The sequence below is a fragment of the Hoplias malabaricus genome, chromosome 2, assembly GCF_029633855.1.
Source record: "Hoplias malabaricus isolate fHopMal1 chromosome 2, fHopMal1.hap1, whole genome shotgun sequence".
NCBI classification, from domain to species: Eukaryota; Metazoa; Chordata; class Actinopteri; order Characiformes; family Erythrinidae; genus Hoplias; species Hoplias malabaricus.
Window position 1 is genome coordinate 79717011 of NC_089801.1, and position 23035 is coordinate 79740045.

General features: G+C 40.4%; 1 protein-coding gene across 1 annotated transcript in view; it reads left to right on the forward strand.

Annotated features, from left to right (window-relative positions):
• The first annotated feature begins 5590 nt into the window (after positions 1-5590).
• The window catches only part of LOC136678343 (NACHT, LRR and PYD domains-containing protein 12-like), an 86629-nt gene continuing 69184 nt past the window's right edge, over positions 5591-23035 (forward strand). The window contains exons 1-8 of the mRNA XM_066656371.1: positions 5591-5745; positions 10051-10164; positions 10515-10628; positions 11004-11117; positions 11480-11593; positions 12481-12980; positions 13062-14610; positions 15295-15468. Coding sequence (XP_066512468.1) covers positions 5591-5745; positions 10051-10164; positions 10515-10628; positions 11004-11117; positions 11480-11593; positions 12481-12980; positions 13062-14610; positions 15295-15468 — 2834 coding nt within the window. The remainder of the gene's footprint in view (positions 5746-10050; positions 10165-10514; positions 10629-11003; positions 11118-11479; positions 11594-12480; positions 12981-13061; positions 14611-15294; positions 15469-23035) is intronic.

Genomic DNA, 23035 nt, shown 5'->3' on the forward strand with positions numbered 1-23035 from the left:
CATTTAAACTCGGACATTTAAACCATAACAGACTGTAAAATCTCTTCAGATTCTGTCTTTAAAAAAACACAGTCTCAGGAGAGAGGCGCCGCACCGGTGAAAAGCTCCAAAAGACAATCCCTTACTCACCACGCCACAGTAAACGTGCCTTTATTTCCTGAGTAACGGTAACGCACTGTTCTGGAGCTCCTAGCGCCCAGGCAATGGTAAGTTTTGACGTAAAGTCTTCGTGAATTCAAAGTTGAGGCTGTTCCTTCTTAGATTCAGTGCAGCTGTGGACCAATGAGCGGCTGCCGGCTGTGAGCGGGGTCCTATTCCCCGGGGGAGGGGTGCGCTGCTGGACGCCGCTCTCCACAGGGATTCGCTCACAGCTCTGAGGGGGCGGGTCAGAAGTGATTGACACCTCTGTAAACCAATAGCAGAGACTCAGATGAAGACAAAGAGAGTCGATGTGCCGAGATCACTCACTCTCTCTGGGTCTGGGAGAGAGAGAAAGCGCCTGGGAACATATTTTACAATAAACTTAAATTTACTTGTTTATCACAGAACAACAAAATAAAACCTATATTATATTTTGTGACAGACTATTTTAACCGTTTGGACACTTTCAGGTACATATTGTCTATTTTCAGAAAATACCGAAAACTGCATCTGTGTAAGAATGAGTGTTTTAAAATAAGAGCGGTATTTCCAACGAGGGCCACAGGGGGGCAGTGTGAGCCCGCAGCGCTTTACCTCCTCTCCCTCCTTTAATGATTTTGCTGGTAGTTTTATGGAGAGAGATTAGTCTCAAAATACTTTACAAATGCGTAAATGTTAATCCACAGATGTGGCGGTCACACCCTGTTACTGAAGAAGAATATTCTGTTGTGTTTCACTGCAACAACAAGCTGAATGTATGAGAGTAAAGACTATAAGAGAATGTAAACACAAAAGATCCTCAGTGATTTCTCTGGTAAAAAAGAAAGAAAAAGACCCAATGTTCCCACGACTAACTCCACAGCTATTAAGAGCTTTATTTATATAATCAGTTTATATAATCATGTACCAACAGTGTTTTAAGAGAAGAATATTCTTTTCTATTGTGTGTCTTCATGTGATTTTAATGCTGTTTTAATCTATGAAATTAGTCACTTGATAAACCACAGTGTAAATAAATATTAATAATTTTAACACAAACTCAGAAAAGAAATCAGTGTCTCACTGTTAACAGCAGCAGTGTTTAATAATTCTTCAGTTTAATTCTTGCTGTAATTACAGACTTTTATTACTATTTTTTATTGCTGGGATTAAAACCATGAGCCTGAAGCTAAACGTGACACAGGGGGTGTTTCTACAGCTGTAGTGGCTATGACTCCAGAAGTAGAGGGTGAGGAGGAAGAGGCTGTCGAGTAAAAAGCTCTGTGCCTGGTTCACCTCGAAGAACAAAGCCTTATTTAAAAAACCCAACAATTTCCACTGAGTAAAGTTCCTTGTCGTTCTGATGACGTAGAATCCCTCAATTCTTGAGATCATTAAAGTAACGTTTAGTTTAAATCAGTGTTGGAGCCAGAAACAGACCCTGGGCAAAAGTGTGTGGACACAATCATTCTTCCTAAAATAATAAACAAATGCTAATTTTAGCACATGGTCAAGGTTTTTATCACGGGGCGAGTATTTAACACGAGCAGGACACGAGTAATTATTTAAACACAATGCAGCATTAAATGAACATTGCTCTGAAATGTATTTGATCTAGAAGCTGTTACACGCTGAATATTTAATTGTGTATTAATTTGACGTAAAGTACTTCACTTGATCTTTAATTTTCAGAGAAATCCCACAGTTTTCAGTCGAGTTGAATCTGAAGAATATCACTCACTTTATGAGGTATTTATACAGAACACTGGCTCAGAGAAAGAGTGATTCACACATATATATTTACATTATGAACGCATATAATATCACCTTCTCTTTGATCTTTCTGCTGCAGTAAATTCTCCTCGAGTGGTTTTTCACCAGTTCACAGGCTTCATCCACTTTCATCAGCACAATGACCTGAGGTGTGTCCACTACACAATCACACAGGAGATTACACACATGTAACAAAGCTCAGCAATAAATCATTAATAAATGAGGGGATTCTATATAAATAACACTTTAAATTTCAATTTAAAACTTTACAAACGTTATCTTTTTTCAGGAAAAACAGTTGAAACCTGGACTCGTTTCACCACGGCACTTTCAGTCTTTCAGCATCTGAGATGAATTCGGGCTCAGAACCTGGTGCTGTTTATGAACAGAAATGTTATATGGCTCTCTCCTTTCAGAAATGTTTCAGGGTGCGTTTCTTGATGCAGTGGCTGGCTGTGTTCAGTTTCATCTCTGTTTCTGACTCAGAAACATGTGCCCCCTGATTCTCCCTCTGTTCCGGGGGCAGGTGGGGGGCATAAGGCACAGTTGGAGAAGCACTGGTATAAAGCACCCACACATGAGCCTAAGGTCACCATGTCCAGTGCCGAGCAGAGTGTAAAATCTCCCAGCACTGGGCGGTGAATCAGTGGAACTGTGCTCTCTGGAGTGATGAAGCTCCGTCTGATGATACCTCTGTGATGAGCTGGAGATTCATCTCAGCACCGACCCTCACTAACGTCGCTGAATACAATCAAACCCTCACAGCAATGTTGCAGCACAGAGTTTAAAGCCTTCCTAGAACATAGAAGACTGTTACTGCAGCAAAGTATCAACAAACCCACTGTTAATGCCCTTCATTTCAGAAAAGCACTGGAGGAGCAGGTGTCACATTTGGCCTGGAATGATGGCATTGACTCAGGGTGAGGCTGGATACTTCACCTCAGCCACAGCTCCACTGTGTATGGGCCACATGTCAACATTTGGTCCACGCCTGACTCACACAACACACACCATAACCCAAGTCAAGCCCAGCTCCTGAGAGTCGGCCCACGCCTGGCCACACAACACGAGCTGTAACTCAAGCCAGGCCTGGGTCGTGACATTTGGCCCAGGTCCAGCTCACACCACACTTGTGCCAGTGCCGTTACTGAACCATCAAAGAATCCCAAAACTGACACAGATTCGGCCCAAATGTGTCTGCTGTCTGGGTCTGTGCTAGGTGTGGAGTTTTATTTAGGCTCCGCAGTGAGTTTGTGTCAGAAAGGACAGGCTGTGTGTGTAACTGAGTGAGAGTTTAAGTCTTGTGCTGATGTGTGGACACCTGGGTTTCAGCTTCATGAAGGACACAAGAGGTTTTAAACTTAGAAAAGCCGAACACTCAGTTACACTACATTACACTATGTGTTTGGACACTGACCCACAGATTAGATATAGAAGACTCTCACTCTCTCTCTCTCTCTCTCTCTCTCTCTCTCTCTCTCTCTCTCTCTCTCACACACACACACACACACACACACACAGTGTATATCCAGAACTGTGTAACAGGATTATGTTACAGTCCAATGCATTCATATATCGTGTGTTGATCAATCCTTTATTAAACAGAAAGTGAACACATCCCCCACAGAGAACACACTTCTGTGAACTTTACTGAGCCACCACTGTTTATTTACTGAATTTAACACAATGGGTTAAAAATATAAAATATTACAGAGTCCGAACACTGATGTATAGTTTTGTGATTTTACGCTCTTCTAACCACTAGATGGCGATAAACACTGGGCGATGATCAGGTGGTTCCACAGGTGAAAAACAAGTACGAGGAAACAAATTAAAGCGAAAGTAACTCTGAGCTGAAGAAGATTTCAGAGGAAGACGGTCTGGATTTCACTCGGTAGGTGTTTAATCGTAAAGATTATTTTTCTGTGGAAAATGGTCTTATTGTTTACATTAGAAATGTGTGTTTATCTGCCATTCCTTTTCATAATTATGTTTTTCAGGTCTAATTACGATAAGATATATATATTTAAAAATCATTAGAAACAGGAACAGTGTGAGTTATCGTTTTGTTTTGGAGTACTCATATCTGACTGAAACTAATAAAACAGCTGCTCGGTTTAGTGGTAGCTCTTCTGGACTAGAAACAGACTTCTACTCAGGGACAAGGCCCCAGTCACGTCACAATGGCCTTGGATTACAGTAGCGCGAGGGCGCGTACTCAGGGAAACGGTGCAGTCAAGTTCTGGTTTTAAATATCTCTAAACACAACCAGATATTTGACCAAAATATCAATAATTTACATGTTTTGTTTAAATATTATTCATTTTTTTGTCTGTGCTTCAGGCGAGGAAACAGGAGTGACGCCATTTTGACATTTGTTTACAAATACCTAAGCACGGCCAAATATCTGGCAACAAACAGGTTCATTCTTATCAGAATAAAACACACTGGAAATGCAGCAGAGAAATAGAGATACACCTGGGATTTTAAAATGTTAACTGCTGTTAAATCTCTCATTAACTCCATGTTTTGGACATTCAAGTCTGTGAATAAACTGAACACGGCCAAGTGTCTGTGACAATAAACAGGTTCATCCGGTTTGCTGCAGAGGAATGGAGAGTTTATTCACCTGGGATTTTAAAATGTTAATTGCTGTTGAACAAAGTCAAATGATAAATGGAGTCCAGACAACAACAATAGAATTAAATAGAAACAACAATGACTACAAACATTTATTTGTGTTTTATAGAAACTAACATTATTATTAACACAGAGACAAACAGTTAAATAAAAAGAGAATTTTGTCTCCTTTTACAATAAGTTCTTTAAAAATGGAGTAAACCTGCAGTAAAACTACATAGTTGTTACAAGCTTGATATTCCTACTGTGGTAGTGCAGTAGATAGATGTTCATATTAACTTTAGCAGACATGAGCTCTTAAAGGAGCAATGTAGGATATTAACTGTATTTAGTCATTAAATGTCCAGGGTGTGATCATAGATTAAGGAAACAGTCAAAGCTCAAACACTGCTGCCTCTCACAGCACTGCAGTATATTCTCTTTGAGAAGTGCCCAGTCCGGAGCAGAGCTCCTATGATCTCGCTCTCTGTCCAATCATTTTACACTCCACCGTGTGGCCAGGTCTACAAACAGTGTCTAACTTTACGGACCTGCTACACTCTGTTCTGTGACGACAGCTATAACACATTAATCCCCGAGCCCGTGTCTAAAACGCTTGTAACGGTTCTCTCTCTCTCTCTCTCTCTCTCTCTCTCTCTCTGAAAGTGTACTGTCTCAGAGGAGCTCCAGAGCGTCTATAAGAGTCTCTTTTTGCCCTTTTCCTTTCGAGTTTTTTTCCCTGAATCACGTATTTAACTGAAATTGCATGGTTATTTTGTGAAGGAAACGTCTGGTGAGTTTAGATAGCGCTAGCTTAAGAAATGTTTATGTGTGTAAATGTTAATGTTTATAGATATTCCACATGTTTACGAACAAGTGAAAAAAAAAATCCTAGAACACAAAAGGTATATGTGGTGTTTATATTGAAAATTATTCAGCTCAATTGTTAGCTTTTTGCTAGCGGCCTGTGTCATGCATTAGCCTTTTAGCTAAGAGCAATAATACACTACTTTAAGGATTATTAAGTTGTTTATTTAGAGATGAATATGCTTAAAGCACAACATTACTAAACAAAGTGATGCATCACACAGGCTTTGACTGGAAAATTAATGGATACCCCAGATTCAAGAAGCTGAGAGGAGAACTACAACTCCCAGTGTGCTGTGCGGGTGTCATCAGCTGTGCATCCAACAAGCACAGCAGAGAGGACAAGAGTCTGACACCCCTGTCCCGGTACAGTACTTGCATTTCCCAGTAAGCACAGGTCAGTTGAAAAGGCATTGGGACGACATCCGTCGACGTTCAAAATATGTTTGAATTTGGAAATTTTTAGACGTCTTTCTCCTGACATCCATACGACATCCTCACAGTGGTTGTTCACCAAGGTCATTTTAAAACCATATTTTAGTCATAATCTTTGCTTTGTGTTTAGTGTTCATTCATTCATTGTCTGTAACACTTATCCAGTTCAGGGTCACGGTGGGTCCAGAGCCTACCTGGAATCATTGGGTGCAAGGCAGGAATACACCCTGGAGGGGGCACCAGTCCTTCACAGGGCAACACACACACTCACTCATTCACTCACACACTCACACCTACGGACACTTTTGAGTCACCAATCCACCTACCAACGTGTGTTTTTGGACTGTGGGAGGAAACTGGAGCACCCGGAGGAAACCCACGCGGACACGGGGAGAACACACCAACTTCTCACAGACAGTCACCCGGAGCGGGAATTGAACCCACAACCTCCAGGTCCCTGGAGCTGTGTGACAGAGACACTACCTGCTGCACCACTGTGCCACCTGTTTAACGTTTCACACAAGAAATTAATTTGTATTCACAAGATATATATATATATATCTTGTGAATACAAACTAATTGTTGTGGCTAATGTGGCGTAGCTGTAATGGAGATGTCAGGCACCAGTTAATCATACAATTATTTATTATTTCTTATCACTTGTAAATGTATATGTGTGGACCATCATGCCCTGTTCTGCGGTTGGTTGCACTGACAGAAACTCTGTGTTATGCACATCATGGTTTCAGACCCTGAGTGAATTTAGCTGGTTTTTTAACTCTCTTTTCCACCTTAAGAAGTGCTGCTAATGGTGTCTACCAGTATCAGCTTAAATGGGGACCTGTGTCTGATTCATTCACATCATCACAACACAGTGTTTATAGCTGTTCTCTGTGGTTTACTCTCAGCTTTAGTCATGTTTTTGATCCAGACATGATGGCGTTCAGTTAACTACAGCTGTTTGTGCAAAGTTTGGTTCTGTGTTTATTGTGTTGCTGAAGTCAAATATAGACCACATCTGAGTGTGTATTAACTCTACAAGAGTACTATTTACTTTAAAGGCATTATTTATCACGGTTTATGGTTCTATTGAACTACTTTAGGTTTCAATACTACATCCTTCTGCTTCCTACTGCTGTAGCCAATCAGATGCTCGAGTTATTGTTGTTAGTTTTTTTAAGCCAATCACCAACAGGAGCTGTCATGTCAGCCAATCATCTTCTTAGTTTCTCTAGAAGAAGGCGGGTTTGTCGCTGCTATTGGTTTAAAGCAGATCAACTGAAAACCCAGCAGTTAACAGCAAATAAACTGAATCGGGGCGCTTTCTGTCAAAAGACAAAGGGGAAAAAACTGCAAAAATACTGCGATAAAGCTTAAAAACGGTTAGAAAATCAGGATTATGTTTTCCTCTGGTACAATTTCAGCTTAATGTTATTGTTCCAAATCCGTATATGAATCCAAAAATCACTGTAAATATCTTCAGACTCTTACAGGTGTTTAGTCTGTGAATCTTCTCTAGATAGAGTTTATTGTTCTAAATGTAGACTTCAACATTTTTGAAGATTTCTCTGGGAGCTTGGGTATTTCATTTCTCTTATCCTTTAGCTTATAAACTGTGTTGAATATTTTAGATTCAAATAAACCCACATAGAACAGATTTAACACTGTTTAGATCTTTTTATTTTTTATCTGAAATTCATTACCATAACCATACGAAACCAAGTACAAACTGTGTCATCAGTTAACGTCATTCAGTAACACATACATAACATCACATATCACTTCTCTTCAGTCTCTCACACAGTAACTATCTCTTTGTGTTGTGTGAACCTGTAGTAAACATAAATACATTTTAATATTTAAACAACTGTGATTCCCACTGCATTACTTCTGCATTATTCCAAAGTGCACACTAGCGCACTACAAAGGGTATAAAAAATGGTAATGCTTCATTATCAGAAGGGCACTCTGTAGAAGGTCAAGTTCAGTCAGTTGTGGTTTGGGACACAGCATTAATCAGACGCACCAGTGAGTAGAGCCTTTAAAGATGGACCCGAATATGCAAATAAAATGCAGGTAAATAAACAGTTTTAAAAACAAAGGTCTTTAATGAGCTCGATAAATTGCGATACGACACCAAACCTTACTAATCAAATGTACACAACGTTAACAAAAACATGAACTTGGTCCAAGCATGGTCCAGACTTTCAGGTATAAACACACTTTAAAACACAGTTTAAACATTAAATTACAGTAATGACTTCATATGAGTGATGTATGAGATAGTAGATGAAACAGGAGCTCTGTCTGTGTGTCACAAACTCACTGTGAATGTCACAGGCTGTGTCAGTGTCCTAGTCATTAAGTGTTTTGTTGTTCTGACATTTCTGCATTAGTCTGAACACACAGTGTACTATTTTCAGTGCATTCAAACAATCCACAACACACCTCCATCAGCAGCGTACAACCAATTTAACAGAGTAGACAGCGGATTCTCTCTGGCTCTTTTTATCTCTCTCTCCATCTGTCTCTCTTCCTCTCTCTCTCTCTGTCTCCCTCTGTGTGTGTCTCTCTCGCTCTTTCTCTTTCTTTCTGTCTCTCTTTGTCTGTCTCTCTCTGTGTCTCTTTGTCACTTTTCTGATTTTATTGAAAATCAGTCTTAGGGCTGGACAATAATTTTATATCAATATCAATATATATCGCAATATTAAATGTTTCAATAGCAAAGATATGATTTTAAAACATATTTATTTTCAGTATTGAATTATACATTATTTACAGCACGTGTTACTGACTGACAGTCATTACAGGGCACTGCCCTCAATTTTAAAGTTAGTTTATAAATATTAATATTGACAAAGCCAAGAGGGTGTTGTTTGATGGTAATGTCATGTTTGTTTCAGTTCTTGGCAGTTTTTCTTTGGCTTTTTTTATTGTTCATATCGATATGAGAATTATCTTATTGACTGAAATTAAGAAATATATTGTGATATAAATTTTGGTTCGTATCGTCCAGCCTTTAATGAGAATATCTTTTCACAGGAAGCAGAGAAGAATGTCCAGTGTCCAGCTTTATCTATAAAGTATAGAAACTTCATGATGGAGACTCATGACTTCAGCAGCGGAAAAAGAGCTTCAGACTCAAAGTGCGTTACCTTCTATTACTGATTTTATACATCATTACTTTTTCCAGTTTTATTGATTCCTGCTACTCACTTGTCAGTGACGTTGATTCCCAGAGGTCCCAGTCGTACGATGCAGCATTTAATTATGGAATATTCGAGGGAAAAATCAGAATGTTAAGTTTAAATAAGTAGCACACATTGTCTTAAGCAGATATAGACGTAAGTATTTTTGTTCAGTACGATTACTTGTTCTGCTGCACTGTGGCTTAATCTGCTCCTTCTTTTACTGATGATATCACTAGCTTTTGAAAACACACATTCAACCTAATACAAAAAAAACATTGTTTCATGAGAAATGCTTCGACAGTGTGTGGAACATCCCATCCCTAGTAACAAAGAGCCTTTAGGTTTTTCTTGAGTTTAATAATAATAATAATACATTTTATTTCATTTGTCACTCAAGGACACCTTACAGAAAAAAGTAGACAATAGAATAAATAATAAAGAAACAAAAGAGTAAGCAACATTAAAACAAGTTAGAATAAGACAACACACCTGAGTCAGTCTTAAACAGGTGGGTTTTGAGTGTGGACTTGAATTGTAAAAGTGAGTTTATATTCCTTATGTCCGGTGGTAGAGAATTCCAAATCTGGGGAGCAGATCGGCTGAAGGCTCTACTCCCCATGGTAGTGAGACAGGCAGAAGGGACAGACAGATGAATGAAGAGAGATGATCTGAGGGTGTGAGAGGGAGTAGCAACATGGAGAATATTGGAAATACGGAGATACGGAGCAGAAAAATTGTGGATGGCCTTGAATGTGAGCAGAAGGATTTTGTAATCGATGCGGCACTTGACAAGGATCCAGTGGAGCTGTTGCAAGACAGGAGTGATGTGGTGAATGGAGAGGGTTCTAGTGATAATTATACTATTCATTATGTAACGCTACAAAAATTAACTGACAAAATTTATAAAAATCAGTGATAAAAATAATTGACAGCAGATTTAATTTTCAAGTTTTTATTTTTAATTCTTTAGTAACAAAGATATATTTCTCCTTTTAATCAAAGTGTGACTTCAACTCTTCCTTATGTCTCCACCTCACATTTCCAGATGGCAGACATTCAGAGCAGAATCTCCAGAGCCCAGCTGTGTGTCTCTGAAGAGCAACAACTCAATGTTTCAGCCTCCAGAATTCAGCAATAAAAGAATCAGTTCTGATCTGAGGTGAGACATGAACCACATTCTAGTGAGTTTTAGCATGACTCGCCTCAACATGCAGCCTTTTTATTTTTTCTTGAATTTTCTTGTGTGTGTGTGTGGTGTATTAATGGAGTGTGAGGTGTGTAAATGGAGTGTGCAGTGTTTGTGTGGTGTGTTAGTGGAGAATACTGTACGTGTGCAGTGTGTTAGTGGAGAGTACTGTACATGTGTGGTGTGTTGATGGAGTGTGCGGTGTTTGTGTGGTGTGTTTGTGGAGGGTGTGGAGTGTGCAGTGTATGTGTGGTGTGTTAGTGGAGTGTAAAGTGCCTAGCATAGCTTTAACTCTTCCTTATGTCTCCACTTCACATTTCCAGAGAGCAGACATTCAGAGCAGAATCTCCAGAGCCCAGCTGTGTGTCTCTGAAGAGCAACAACTCAATGTTTCAGCCTCCAGAATTCAGCAATAAAAGAATCAGTTCTGATCTGAGGTGAGACATGAACCACATTCTAGTGAGTTTTAGCATGACTCGCCTCAACATGCAGCCTTTTAAATTTTTCTTGAATTTTCTTGTGTGTTTGTGGTGTGTTAATGGGGTGTGCGTTTTTTTTTGTGTGGCGTGTTGAAGGAGAGGTTTTTTTTTTTTTTTTTTTTTTTTTTTTTTTTTTTGTGGTGTGTTAATGGAGTGTGAGGTGTGTTAATGGAGTGTGAGGTGTGTAAATGGAGTGTGCAGTGTTTGTGTGGTGTGTTAGTGGAGTGTGCGGTGTCTGTCTGGTGTGTGCAGTGTCTGTGCGGTGTGTTTGTGGAGTGTAAAGTGCCTAGCGTAGCTTTAACTCTTCCTTATGTCTCCACTTCACATTTCCAGAGAGCAGACATTCAGAGCAGAATCTCCAGAGCCCAGCTGTGTGTCTCTGAAGAGCAACAACTCAATGTTTCAGCCTCCAGAATTCAGCAATAAAAGAATCAGTTCTGATCTGAGGTGAGACATGAACCACATTCTAGTGAGTTTTAGCATGACTCGCCTCAACATGCAGCCTTTTAAATTTTTCTTGAATTTTCTTGTGTGTGTGTGGGGTGTGTTAATGGAATGTGTGTTTTTTTGTGTGGTGTGTTGAAGGAGAGTGTCTTTTTTGTGTGGTGTGTTAATGGAGTGTGCGGTGTTTGTGAGGTGTGTTAGTGGAGTGTGAGGTGTGTAAATGGAGTGTGCAGTGTTTGTGTGGTGTGTTAGTGGAGTATGCGGTGTCTGTGTGGTGTGTGCAGTGTCTGTGTGTTGTGCTTGTGGAGTGTAAAGTGCCTAGCGTAGCTTTAACTCTTCCTTATGTCTCCACTTCACATTTCCAGATGGCAGACATTCAGAGCAGAATCTCCAGAGCCCAGCTGTGTGTCTCTGAAGAGCAACAACTCAATGTTTCAGCCTCCAGAATTCAGCAATGAAAGAATCAGTTCTGATCTGAGGTGAGACATGAACCACATTCTAGTGAGTTTTAGCATGACTCGCCTCAAAAAGCAGCCTTTTTAAATTTTTCTTGAATTTTCTTGTGTGTGTGTGTGTGTGGTTTTAGTGGAGTGTGGTGTGTTTATGGACAAATGTGACACCATTTAAAAGGGAAATTAAGAGACTTTCCAATGGTATAAGATTTATTGCCAAGAAGCATTGTTACAACAAAGAAATAATCTACAAATACACATTTCCTTACTTTTTCTGCTGAGTTTAGTTTATTACAGAGTCCACTACCAGAAACCTCTGCTTTTCAGAGGTAGTTCTAAATCCTCCAGTAATATATTTCAGGCTTTGTTCTTTGTCTACTGAAGTATGATTGTGAGAATATGTAAATGTACTCATTCACTTTTAGTTCCTAATTCCTCTCTTTTGATGTATTTCAGAATGAGTTTTAAATGTTAAAATATTAAGATCAGTTCTAAAGGGAATATGCAAACAGTGAAGTGTTCATTTGTGATTTTTTTTTTTTTTTTTTTGTAACATCCTGTGAACAGTACATTACTGAAGTAAAGATGAGAAACAACATTGGTTCCATTTCTTAGCGCCTTGTGTCAGGCAGGTGATCCACTTTTCTAAATATGAGATATTGGTTTATTGTCTGTAAATACAAATCCTGTTTATTTTCTTAGGTTTAAGCCGTGTTTCTGTGTCAGTAACACATTACCTTCAGTGCTAAAATGATTATTAGTAGATGAAGAAATGGAGAGTAGCTTCTCTTTGGTTGAACTTAGTTGTCAGTAAATTACTTACTTGTATAAACTTATGTTAAAGTCTTGGTCAAGTTTCAGACTCTCTCACACTTACACATTCTGATTCATCAACTCTTTTATTTCTCCTCTAGCTCTAAGAGGGATGTGCTGCTCCAGGATTGTTCCAGGTGTGGAGTGTGTGAGCAGATTCAGACAGATCCAGTCTCTATCACCTGTGGACACACTTTTTGTAGACAGTGCATCAGGAGCCTTAGGGACCAGTCGGTCCACTCAGGAGACTTGACCTGTCCCTGCTGCAGAAGGAGGTTTAAAACAGGCTCTGTTCAGTTTCCACACACGGAGGAGTCCATGGAGCTGGATGAATACAAACCAGTGGATGACGTCCTGCTCAGTGTCTCAGAGAGAAACAAAATCAGCCTGAAGAACAAGTACGAGAGCTTATTTGAGGGATTCAAAACACAAGAGAATAAAATCCTCCTGAACAGGGTTTACACTCAGCTCTACATCATCGAGGGAGAGATGGAAGGAGTGAATGAAGAACATGAAGTTTTACAGATTGAGAACAAACCCTGGAAACAAAACCTGCCAGATACACCAATAAACTGTTTAGACATATTTAACCCTGTACAGTGTACGATGGGAGAAATGGAAGAAGACGACACCAGAGCTGTGATGGATGAAGATGTGAGATGTGAAGAAGGAGAAGATAAAGGTCCACAAGTGGAAAAACTTAAAAGCGTTCTCACTAAAGGCATTGCTGGCATTGGAAAAACTGTCTCTGTGCAGAAGTTCATTCTGGACTGGGCTGAAGGAAAAGCCAATCAGGATATAGAGGTCATGTTTGTGCTGCCATTCCGAGAGCTGAACCTGGTTAAAAACAAACAGTACAGTCTTCATGGACTTCTGTGTGACCTCCATCCTGAGCTCCGAGGTCTGGACACAAAGGAATATGACGTGTGTAAAACTGTGTTCATATTTGACGGCCTCGATGAAAGCAGAATTCCACTGAAGTTCTCAGAGTGTGAGAAATTGTCAGACGTGACCAAGGTGTCTTCAGTGGACGTGTTGATGACAAACCTCATCAAAGGAGACCTGCTTCCCTCTGCTCACATCTGGATAACCTCCAGACCAGCAGCAGCCAATCAGATCCCCTCTCAGTACATCAGCCGTGTGACAGAAATTCAGGGATTCAGTGATCCACAGAAGGAGGAGTACTTCAGGAAGAGGATTAGTGACCAACACCAAGCCAACAGTGTCATCTCCCACATTAAGACATCGAGGAGTCTCCACATCATGTGCCACATTCCAGTCTTCTGCTGGATCTCAGCAACTGTGCTTCAGCGAATCATGAAGCAAGGGACCACAGAAATCCCTAAAACTCTGACTGCAATGTACTCACAATTCCTGTGCACTCAGACAATCATGAGGAAGGAGAAGTATGAGGAGGAAGATGAGAGAGGAACTCTACAGGAACTCCTGAGGTCCAACAGGAACATGTTTCTGAAACTGTCTAAACTGGCTTTCAAACAGCTGATGAAGGGCAATGTGATGTTCTATGAAGACGACCTGAGAGAGTGTGGGATTGATGTCACTGAGGCCTCAGTGTACTCTGGGATTTGCACTGAGATCTTTAGGGAGGAGTCTGTGCTTTACCAGAGGAAGGTTTACTGCTTTGTGCATCTGAGCTTTCAGGAGTTCCTGGCTGCTTTCTATGTGTTTCACTGCTGTGTGAACAACAAGAGGAAGAAACTGAAGTTTCTGAACCTGAAAAACATGAAGTGGTTTCACAGGGTTTCATTGGACGAGCTGCTGAAGGGAGCTGTGCGTACAGCTTTAGAGAGTAAGACTGGACACCTGGATCTGTTTCTCCGTTTTCTGTTGGGCATCTCTCTGGAGTCCAATCAACAACTCCTGCAGGACCTACTGACACACACAGTGAGCAGCTCTGAGAGCATCAAGGAAACTGTTCAGTACATCAAACGCATAATACAAACAGAGGATCTTCCTTCTGACAGATCTATCAACCTGTTCCTCTGTCTCACTGAAATGAATCATTCCTCTTTATCCAGTAAAATCCAGGAGTATCTCAAATCCAAGAATCAATCAAATGAGAGACTGTCTGCTGATGAGTGTTTAGCGATAGCCTACATGCTCGTGAACTCAGACGAAGTGCTGGATGAACTGGACTTGAGGAAGTACAAAACCACTGAGCAGGGTTTTTGGAGTCTGATCCCAGCTGTGAGCAACTGCAGAAAGGCAGTGTGAGTGTTGTTTCTATATGTTTTTTTTATATATTTTTTTTTTACAGTCAGTAGAAGTTCCTCACTGTGTGTATAATTAGGATGTGATAAATAAAGTGAATGAGACATTACAGAACAGGTGGAGTTTGATGAACATGGATAAGACTGATGTCTTTCTCTTGTTTTCTCTCACTCACACTGTATCTCACACAAATCCCCCAAGTTTATAAAAGCAGCAAATCTGATTTTTTAATCCTGTGAGGCTGAATTCCAAGGAGTGTTCAGACTTGTAGTTCAGTTTCCTTGGGTTGGACCAAATATGTAAATTCATACATTGTTATATCTTAGTCCTGGTTTGGTCCTGAACCAAATATGTATTTTAAAAAAAGCGATGCATGTATGACATTAGTTTTCTCGTCTGAACAATGCCCCACACTGAGCTTAATGCACTTCTTGGGGCTGTGTACCTGGTGGTATTTTTCAACTGGAAACACAACAAGACGTGGTTAAATGGATAATGGAGTCAAAAACAGCACCTGAAATTCCTCCACTGCACAGAATAAAGAAGGAGTTGCTGTTTGTTTTTGTGAGCACCAGTGTCAAAAGTAAGCGTTCACATTTGCTCTAACAAACCAAACTAACAGACAATTCCTCACCTTCACGTTTTTTTACTGTATTATACGCTGTGTTTACATTGTGTTGCAGATTGTCTGGCTGTAAGCCGACCATGAATTCCTGTGAAACTCTCAGCTCTGTTCTGAAATCACCAAACTCACCCCTGAAAGAGCTGGAGTTCAGTGAGACTGAGCTGCAGGATTCGGGAGTGAAGCTGATCTCTGAGGCACTGAAGAGTTCAAACTGTAAACTGGAGACACTCAGGTGAGATTTTGGATGAATGTCCATGTGGATAATGAGTGTATTCTCCTGCTCTGATTGGCTGTAGTTTGCCCTCAAAAAGCATTCAGTGATTTTACTATATTCTATTTGTAAACTGACATTTATTCCCAAAAGAAAACATTATTCTCACGCAGAGACAGAGAACCATTCCTGCAGAGCAGAAATCAGAGAAACGGCATTTTACCAGTGATGATAATAATAACAATTTACAGCATTGTAGCGCAGCAGGTTGGTGTCGCAGTCACACAGCTCCAGGGACCTGGAGGTTGTGGGTCCAAGTCCCGCTCCTAGTGACTCTCTGTGAGGAGTGTGGTGTGTTCTCCCTGTGTCCACGTTCCAAAAACACACGTTAGTAGGTGGATTGGTGACTGTAGATGCGAGTGTGTGAGTGTGTGTCTCCCTGTGAAGGACTGGTGCCCCCTCCAGGGTGTGTTCCTGCCTTGCACCCAGTGATTCCGGGTAGGTTCCAGACCAACTGCGACCCTGAACTGGATAAGGGTTACAGACAATGAATGAATGAACAATAATAAAAATAATACTTGCTGCATTTCATAAAATCTATGATGATGATAAACATGTGACGTGTTCTACATTCCTTAAATGCATTGAGAAAAGGAAAAAGGGAGACAAGGTTTTCCTTGATTATTCATTCATTCATTCATTATCTGTAACTGCGTATCCAGTTTTTGACACATTTCTTCACAGGCCTAACACGGTCAGTGCTCCATTTGCAGTTCTCTAAAAAGCTGTGATAGAGCACAACACCATAGTTTATCTGTGAAAGGAAAATGGAAATGTGCTACAACCCACTGAAGATGTTAACAGAGTTAGTAAAGTAATTACATTAATGCTGTTGTGAACAGAGGGACTACTACGACTACATAAGGCACGACAGAAGACGATCAGTTCAAGGAAGTACTAGAGACTAGAACCTGGGCTAAAGTGAGACTAAGACCAGTCACTCACTCCCCTGCTCTTGTGTGTGTATTCTCCTGCTCCAGCCGACTGTAGTTTACTCTCGCTCTGTTTCTGTTTGTGAAAGAAGAGTGAAGAGTGTTTAGTTTGGAGTGAATGTGGAAATAGAACGTAAATAGCACTAAAATATTCAGAACAAATGTTCAGATTGAGCTCATAATGTACACACTCCTGAATAATTAATATTGGAGAAATACTGATGTATGAAAATCTCATAATTCCTGATTCACATGAGTCTAAATTTCACATTCTCTATTTTAACTTCACTTTCTCCTGTATTTACTTTACCTTGCAGACTCACAGACTGTAAATTCACCCTGAATTCCTATGAAAGTCTCTGCTCTGCTCTGAACACACCAAACTCACCCCTGAAAGAGCCGGACCTCAGTCAGACTGACCTGCAGGATTCAGGAGTGAAGCTGGTCTCTGAGGGATGGAGGAGTTCACACTGTACACTGGAGATAATCAGGTGAGATTTCTGTGATTTCATTCCTGAACGATTCAGCTTTGAAGAAACAGTAAACTATGCTCTGTTTATAAAGAGAACTTTTAATAAAGACGTGTCTTTGATTTGGGCAGAAATTAACTAAGTGTTTGATATTCAGAATGATTCATGGGGCAGGTAATGGCTACTAAACTGTTTATGAGTTAGAAGGTTTTACATTAACAGCTGAGTGTATATATTAATAATGTTTATGTAGATATAGCATTTTTAATGTTCTGTGATATTCTTTTCTGATGTCAAAATATTAGTTTTGTTAAGGTGTTTTAAATGTTTTTCTTTCTAAAGAGCTCTGTTTATATTGTTTTGGCTCAGATAAAAGAATATCTCATATCAACTAAACTCCCTCAAGCATTAACCATGACAGAGGAGAAAAATCAGAGGCTACGATGCAACACTTTTTAAACTTTATTTATAACAAGCACAATTCAATATATAAGTAAATAAATGGTATGTCAGACGTTCAGACCTTACATGAGCCAGAGACACGTTAGAGCAGCCTCTGTGTTGACATCGAAATAGAAAAAGCGCAGTACACACACAAAATACTTGCTTGTGATTCAGTTCTCTCTCTCAGGATGCTTCTTTATTTCGACTTGTTTTAAATAACAGTCATTATCCAGAACATCACAGCAAAGCACAGGTTGTGAAAACAGCATCTAATCCTTCATTGTCTGTAAGCGCTTATCCAGTTCAGGGTCATGGTGGGTCCAGAGCCTACCTGCAATTATTGGGCGCAAAGCAGGAACACACCCTGGAGCCAGTCCTTTACAGGGCAACACACACACACCCACACCTACGGACACTTTTGAGTAAGAACACACCACACTCCTCACAGTCACCCGTAGCAGGACTCGAACCCACATCCTCCAAGTCCCTGAAGCTGTGGGAATGCAACACTACCTACTGTGCCGCCCTTGAGAGTCAGCTGTAGCCGAGATGTTACTGTCCTGTCCCTATGTGTCCCGTCACAATAATACTGGAAGTATATCACAGCGGCCACTGTGCCAGTACACCCAGCAGAACAGCGGCTATTGTGCCGGTACACCCAGCAGAACAGCGGCTATTGTGCCGGTACACACAGTAGAACAGCGTATCCTGTGCTGGTACACCAAGTAAACAGCGGTTACTGTGCCGGTACACCCAGCAGAACAGTGGCTACTGTGCCGGTACACACAGCAGAACAGCAGGTTTTACCTTAATTAAATATAGGATGTGTTTGTGTGTTAAAGTGTTGTGATTTTTATTGTACATGGCGTAACCAATTACCACGAAAATCATCCATGGTCCAAAATATCTAATATTTAACACTTTATTTTCCTGTAGTCATAAAAAAGTGCATTTTCTAATTTAGCCGCTGTTCTGCAGTGTGTACCGGCACAGGAATCGCTGTGACATACAAACTGGATTCCAAAAAGGTTGGGACACTAAACAAATTGTGAATAAAAACTGAATGCAATGATGTGGAGATGGCAAATGGCAATATTTTATTCATAATAGAACATAGATGACAGCTCAAAAGTTTAATCTGAGTAAATGTAACATTTTAAAGGAAAAATATGTTGATTCAAAATTTCACAGTGTCAACAAATCCCAAAAAAGTTGGGACAAACTGGAAAAAGGAAATTGAGCATATAACGAACATCTGGAATACCAATTAACACTAATTCAGTCAATTGACAACATGATTGGGTATAAAAAGAGCTTCTCAGAGTGTCAGTGTCTCTCTGAAGCCAAGATGGTAAGTGGATCACCAATTCCACCATTGTTGCGCAGAAAGATAGTGCAGCAATACCAGAATGGTGTTACCCAGCGTAAAATAGCAAAGACTTTTAAGTTATCATCATCAACCGTGCATAACATCATCAAAAGATTCAGAGAATCTGGAACAATTGCTGTGCGTAAGGGTCAAGGCCGTAAAACTCTACTGGATGCTCATGATCTCTGGACCCTTAAACATCACTGCACCTCAAACAGGAATGCCACTGTCAAGGAAATAACAGGATGGGCTCAGGAATACTTCCAGAAAGCATTGTCAGTGAACACAATCCACCATGCCATCCGCCGTTGCCAGCTGAAACTCTACAGTGCAAAGAGGAAGCCATTTCTAAGCAAGCTCCACAAGCTCAGACATTTCCACTGGGACAGGGGGCTTTTAAAATGGAGTGTGGCAAAATGGAAGACAGTTCTGTGGTCAGATGAGTCACGATTTGGAGTTCTTTATGGAACACTGGGACTCCATGTCATCCGGACCAGAGAGGACAAGGATAACCCAAGTTGTTATCAACGCTCCGTTCAGAAGCCTGCATCACTGATGGTATGGGGCTGCATGAGTGCTTGTGGCATGGGCAGCTTGCATGTCTGGAAAGGCACCATTAATGCAGAGAACTACGTTCAGGTTCTTGAACAACATATGCTCCCATCTAGACGTCATCTCTTTCAGTGAAGACCCTGCATTTCTCAACAAGATAATGCCAGACCACATTCTGCAGCAATCACAACATCATGACTACTTAGGAGAAGGATCCAGGTACTGAAATGGCCAGCCTACAGTCCAGATCTTTCACCTGTAGAGAACATTTGGCGCATCATAAAGAGGAAGGTGCGACAAAGAAGGCCCAAGACGATTGAACAGTTAGAAGCCTGTATTAGACATGAATGGGAGAGCATTCCTATTTCTAAACTTGAGAAACTGGTCTCCTCTGTCCCCAGACGTCTGTTGAGTGTTGTAAGAAGAAGGGGGTGATGCCACACAGGGGTAAAAAAATGGCCTTATCCCAACTTTTTTGGGATTTGCTGACGCCATGAAATTTTGAAACACATTTTTCCTTTAAAATGTTACACTTACTCAAATTAAACTTTTGATCTGTCATCTATGTTCTATTACGAATAACATATTGACATTTGCCATCTCCACATCATTGCATTCAGTTTTTATTCACAATTTGTTCAGTGTCCCAACTTTTTTGGAATCCGGTTTGTATTTCCAGTATTAGTGTGACGAGACAAAAAGGGGACAGCACAGTAACATCTCGGCTACAGCTCCTACTGGAGCCCTTAGAGCATCTAATACTGTTAAAAATGTCTTTATTTTGGAAAAAATAGTGAAAAAGCTATAGATTTAAATGTTAAAAAATTTATTTAAAAACCCATTTGATACATTCAGAGAATCATCTCATGTCCCCTCCCTTTTTGTTGGTGACCCACTGGGGTTTCAGAACAGCGAAAGGACAGTGGTCTCTGTCCCAAACTCTAGAAACACACAGAGACAAGGAAACAGGAAAACAATGTCACACTTTCTCTCAGTTGCTTTGGGTAATAACTTGCCTCATCTATCCTCTCAGTCCTGTATTTCATTTGGAACACTTCTATGTATTGGTGCTGCTCTCTGTCTTCCTGTTACCCTCTCACTACTCCACCACCCATTCTTACTCCTCCTCCTCTGTTACCGCCTCACTAATCCACCACCCATTCTTACTCTTCCTCCTCTTTGGTGAAGTGACAGTTTTCGGTTCGTTGTTGTGTCCAGGTTCAGAAACTAGTGATTCTTTCAGTGAAGCTCTGTTAATGTATTTGACAGTGTCCACACTCATGAGTAGCTCCTGTCCCCAAACCTGACAGGACGTGTCATTGGTCGATGTGAGATGTGATGAACTCTCCATTCATTAATGAAGACCCATAACAGGCCATTTGTCCATTTACAGATATCACAACAACATAATATCAGTCATATTTATGGGATATAGAGTCTGTGGCTGTTAATGTGAATCTGTTAAGTGTTGTAACTGTGGACAATGGTACTTTAATAATATTTACATAAATGTACTGAACTAGTTATAAACTGCAGCCTCCTGAACAAATGAGGAGTGGTAAGGAGATGTTCACAAGCTGTTTTTAAAACAATAATAATCATGTGACAGTTGGTCTAAAGCCATTGAGAAACCATTGATAACATTTACCACAGTAACACTGTGCTACACTGGCTTTGTTTATTAGAGCCCAGGCGTGAGTGTGGGCGTGATCTCTCTGTGTCTGTGTGGAGCGTGATCTCTCTGTGTCTGTGTGGAGCGTGATCTCTCTGTGTCTGTGTGGAGCATAATCTCTCTGTGTCTGTGTGGAGCGTGATCTCTCTGTGTCTGTGTGGAGCGTGATCTCTCTGTGTCTGTGTGGAGCATAATCTCTCTGTGTCTGTGTGGGGTGTTCTGGGTTCCTCTCACAGTCCAAAACACACGTTGGTGGATTGACTGTGTGACACTGTCCATAGGTTTGTGTGTGTGTGAGTGACTGGGTGAGTGTGTGATACTGGGTCCAAGGTGTGTTCTTGCCTTTCACCCAATGATTCCAGTTAGGCTTCAGTCCCCACTGTGAGCTGGCTTGGGATGAAGTGGTTAGAGGATGAATTACTTAATTTACTCATACATTCATTGGCTATTTCAATGAGTTTTCAACCGAGTTGTAGTTATTTTTCATTGAGACTAGTCCTCAACACTCTCTTCATTTGACTGCAACTCTCTCTTCCCCTGTTTCTGCCTCCTGAAGTTGGAGGGAGTTTAAAGAGAGTTTAATTTTGGGGGTGAAAGTTCATGTGGAGAAGAGAATACAAACAGTGCTGAAAATATTCAGAAAAATGTTCAGACTGAGTCTGTTATTAATGCCCCTCTGAATAATGTAAATAATGGAAAGTATTATTTTACTCATTAATCTCATTAAACTGATTCTGAGTCTGAAATCCACATTCTGTTTGAACTGTGCTGTATTTACTTTGCTTTGCAGACTGAATGTGTATAAACTCACCATGAATTCCTGTGAAATTCACTTCTCTGCTCTGAAATCACCAAATTCCTACATGAAAGAGCTGGACCTCAGTCGCACTGAGCTGCAGGAATCAGAAGAGAAGCTGATCTCTGACCGACTGAAGAGTTCAAACAGTAAAGTGGAGATACTCAGGTAAGACAAGCTTTAAGCTTATCTTTTAATTTCTGGCAGAAATGTTTGAAATATCAGATTGTGGAGGTCTGACGGCGTGGCTCTGCTGCTTCAGCTTCATGATTCACTTTATATTTTACACACAACACATGTTCGTTATGTTCTTGTATTATTTATATCACATTCTGTAGGGCAATTTACTGAATGTGTCTTATCAAACCACACTCTCTTACTCTGTCAAAGAAAAGGGTGATAATGTTCATATGTGTTTAGTTGTATAATTAATTAATTCTGTATATATACTTGATCTGCAGTACCAAAAAAAAGAATTTTATTGTGGATAGAGAAAAGGAAAGGAATAAAAGGAAGTTTTTTCCAATTTAAAAATTTTATTTTTTCTCGTGTTAACATTGGTAGCAGGGGAAGGTTAGCAATTACAGAGTCCCACTGTCATTTGAAGAAGGAAAACCTTATGAAAGTTGGAAGAATGAAGTCGCTATTTGCACCAGAGTTACGGAACTTGAAAAAAGTAAACAAGTGCTTGTCGTGGCTGTGGCGCTGTTGGGAAGAGCAAGAGAAACTGTGATGGAAATATCGCTAGAAGATTTGACAAGGGCATGGGCACTTGTGAAACTTAATATTTAAGAGTTATTTATCATAACTTAAGAGTTATTTATCAAAGAAGAAAACGACAGAATATACGAAGCTTATTTAAGCTTTAACCGGATTATGAGAGACAGCAGTGTCTCCATGACAGACTATTTAATTGATTTAGAACAGCGATACTCACGGATGCGTAAATATGAAATGGAGCTTCCCGATGCAGTAATAGCATTGAAGCTGCTAGACACAGCGTGCTTGGATGTGAAAAACTGAGTTAGTTTTGACAACATGTGCAGATTTGACTTATGTATCAATGAAATCAGCACTCAAGGATATTTGGAGGAAAATCTTCTGCATATGTAACACGAATCTGCATATGTAACAGAACAAAGGTGAAAGAGGTGTAAACCATGATCCCAAAATGATCAGCAGAAGACACCACTGCCTGGCACTAATCCCCTGGATAGGTATGGTCGCAGATCAAAATGTGCCATTTGTCAAGGCACATTCCATTGGGCTAAGGACAGTCCACACAGAGGTGAA